General features: G+C 54.1%; 1 protein-coding gene across 1 annotated transcript in view; it reads left to right on the top strand.

The window, feature by feature from the left end:
- The first annotated feature begins 245 nt into the window (after positions 1-245).
- Positions 246-3,216, top strand: part of LOC107116993 (chromodomain-helicase-DNA-binding protein 3-like) — a 41,934-nt gene continuing 38,963 nt past the window's right edge. The window contains exons 1-2 of the mRNA XM_015419026.1: positions 246-340; positions 1,472-1,663. Of these exons, the coding sequence (XP_015274512.1) occupies positions 251-340; positions 1,472-1,663 (282 nt within the window). The 5' untranslated portion in view covers positions 246-250. The remainder of the gene's footprint in view (positions 341-1,471; positions 1,664-3,216) is intronic.

Raw genomic sequence — 3,216 nt, 5'->3', positions numbered from 1 at the left:
AGTTTTGCTCAATAATCACAAGGGTTGTTAGTAAATTTATGGAGAAGTCTAGTATAATTTATGAGAGGCATGTTTTGCCATGATTTTTATATATATGTGTGTGTGTGTGTGTGTGTGTGTATTAGCCTACTGTTCTTAATCTTGAACTATATTTTTTGCTTGTTCCTATTTTGTATTATGTTTGAGTGTGCCAATAAAAGGTATGACTGACTGACCTGGCTAACCGGTGCCTTCCTCCAGGGAGCTCATTATGGGTGAAGATCCTGTTCAGCCCAAGAAGTACAGGAAGAAGAAGAAGGAGCTGACGTCGGAGGACCCTCCAAACTCACCCAGCAACGATGTGAGTTCCGAGGCAATGGCTGCTAGGGTGGGGCAGGCGGGAGGATCTGGCTGTCCTCAACCAGGGCCGGCGTTTTTCCGGCCCTGGCCCCTGCCTGGTGGAGCTCTCTGTCAGAGAACATCTGTGCCCTGCAGGGCTTGTTTCCTTTCCGCAGGGCACGTAAGGCAGAGACGTTCCGCCAGGCATTCTGTCGAGGGCAGGGAGGGGACCACATGTCGTCTGGCACTCTCCCACACCCTCCATTCTCCGCAACCCTCCTAGGAGTCTTGTGGAAGCTGAAATTTCTCTGCCGTCTTGGAACGGATTGTTTTATTTGTTGATACATGTATTATGTATTTTATTTCCGGTCCTAACTTAATTTATGCATTGCAGGGCTATTTCTGGGCAGGAACGCACAGGAACGGAGTTCCGGCTGGCTCCCAAGTTGGCCACGCCCAGCAGGAACTCATTAGCATAATAGGCCACACCCAACAGCAGAAACCTATTAGGCAGGGGTCCTCAAACTTTTTAAACGGGACCAGTTCACTGTCCCTCAGACCATTGGAGGGCCGGACTATAGTTTAAAAAAACCCTATGAACAAATTCCTATGCACACTGCACATATCTGCAGTTTGGTGCCCCTGAGGGCCAGCGGGCCCTAGGCGAGCAGGCCCTGCTGGCGGGCCGGATAAATGTTTTCGGCGGGCCGCATGTGGCCCACGGGCCGTAGTTTGAAGACCCCTGCTATTAGGACTGGCTACATTAGGGGTGTGTGGCCTAACATGCAAAGGAGTTCCTGCTCCAAAAAAAGGGTTTTGATAACAAACAAGGTAAACAGAGTAAGAAGCAAAAGGTGGGTGTGGCTGGATGACCACACTTCTGGTAACACGGGGGTGCGGCCTCATATGCTAATGAGCTGTGCTGTCAGGGGTGTGGCCCAATATGCTAATTAGTTCCTGCTGTTGGGTGTGGCCTATTATGCTAATGAGTTCCTGCTGGGCTTTTTCTACAAAGAGAGCCCCGATGCATTGTATCTACCTTTTGTCGTTAAGCCATCCTGAGCCCTGCTTGTAGGAAAGGGCGGCCTAAAAATATGAACGAACACACGCAGGCAGGCATACATAAAAGTCTGGCGCTCTCCTTGCCTTGCAGCCCACCGTGAAATACGACAGCCAGCCGCGCTTCATCACCTCCACGGGAGGCACGCTGCACATGTACCAGCTGGAAGGCCTGAACTGGCTGCGGTTCTCCTGGGCCCAGGGCACGGACACCATCCTGGCGGACGAGATGGGCCTCGGCAAGACCATCCAGACCATCGTCTTCTTGTACTCGCTGTACAGGGAGGTGAGGCCCGATCCGCGTCATCCGCGTGGTGGGGAAGGGCAGCCCTGAGTGGGTGGACCCCTCTCGCTCGCTGGCAAGGGCAGGGCCGGAGAGAAAGGGCTGGGTGTGGGGTGGGAGGGCTCCCCAGTTCTGCTTCTTTCCGCTCTGCAGAGACTTTGTGTGCCCCGACTCTGCTCCTCTTTTCGCAAAGAGTCCCTACGATCCACCGCTCCACTCAGAGGCTTCGGCCTGTCTGCCTCGGTGAGACCCGGAGAGGCCTCAGACCTTCTCCCCGACTCCCCATTGGCTTCTTTAGAATGGATAAGAGGAAGTACTTCTTCACCCAAAGAGTGATTAACACTTGGAATTCACTGCCACAGGAGGTGGTGGCGGCTACAAGCATGGGCGGCTTCAAAAGGGAATTAGATAAGCATATGGAGCAGAGGTCCATCAGTGGCTATTAGCCACAAGGTATAGATAGGGACTCTGGGGCAAGTGATGCTCTGTCTTCTTGGTGCTGGGGGGGGTGTCAACAGTGGGAGGGCTTCTAGAGTCCTGGCCCCACTGCTGGACCTCCTGATGGCACCTGGTATTTGTGGCCACTCTGTGACACAGAGTGTTGGACGGGGTGGGCCTTTGGCCTGATCCAACATTGGCGTCTCTTATGTTCTTATGTTCTCAGTCCCAGCCAGCTCCGGCACTGACATCCTGGTGGCAGCCTCTTTGGGAACTCCCACCTTGCCGCGCTGCTGGAGCCGCCGGCTTCTCTCAGAGAGGGAAACGTGCCCTGGCTGTTAACAGAGCAGCTGAGAGTTCTGGCTGCTCCAGCTGCTAACCCCGCCAGATGTGGCCGTGTCGTCTCCGCGTCAAGCACTCTGACCCTCCCCCACTCCCCACCGCCATTAGCCAAAGGTCTAGGTTAGCACCTAGGAAACGAGGAAACGCAGCCCCCAAACCCCGTCCCCGGGCAGCTGCACACATCCTAGGAGCTCGTACGCTCGTCTGTGACAGGCCTGCCGTAGGAGAGCCTGATTCGAGTCCAGTGCCACCTTAGAGACCAACAAGGTCTTCAGGGTAGGAGCTTTTGAGAACGGGAGACCCTTGAGCAAGGCTCCCTCTAAGCTGTGGAGTCTTGTGAGGAAAAATTCCAGTTTGTGAGCTCCTGGCCTTAAAGTGGCGAGCAGGTGTTTTGGCTGCTGCTTGAATTAGTTTTGCTCTGGAGCCATCCCTTCCCGAGCGGAGACAAAAATGTGTGAGCCAGAAGCTACAAAACTGTGAGCTAGCTCACACTAACCCAGCTTAGTGAGTCCTTCTATCCCATTCTGAAGGTGGGAGAGGGGTGCTGCAAAGAAAGGAGTCAGGATGCGGGGGGGGGGGGCCATGCAGAATGAAATCCTCTTCGTTAGATCGGGAGAAGGGCCTGGGGCAGAAAATGAGTATCTCTCACGAGACAAGAATCCTCGGTCGAGTGGATTGCATTTTGCATCGTGCTTCCGCATCCCGACTCTTTCCTTCGCAAGACCCCTTGCGTCTTCTGCCTGGGATAGAAGGGACTGCGGGGATCTCCATTCCTG

Source organism: Gekko japonicus, unplaced genomic scaffold (assembly GCF_001447785.1).
Source record: "Gekko japonicus isolate JY-2015 unplaced genomic scaffold, Gekko_japonicus_V1.1 scaffold4049, whole genome shotgun sequence".
NCBI classification, from domain to species: Eukaryota; Metazoa; Chordata; class Lepidosauria; order Squamata; family Gekkonidae; genus Gekko; species Gekko japonicus.
The sequence above is the reverse complement of the archived record's forward strand: the minus strand, read 5'-3'. Positions and strand labels throughout refer to the sequence as shown.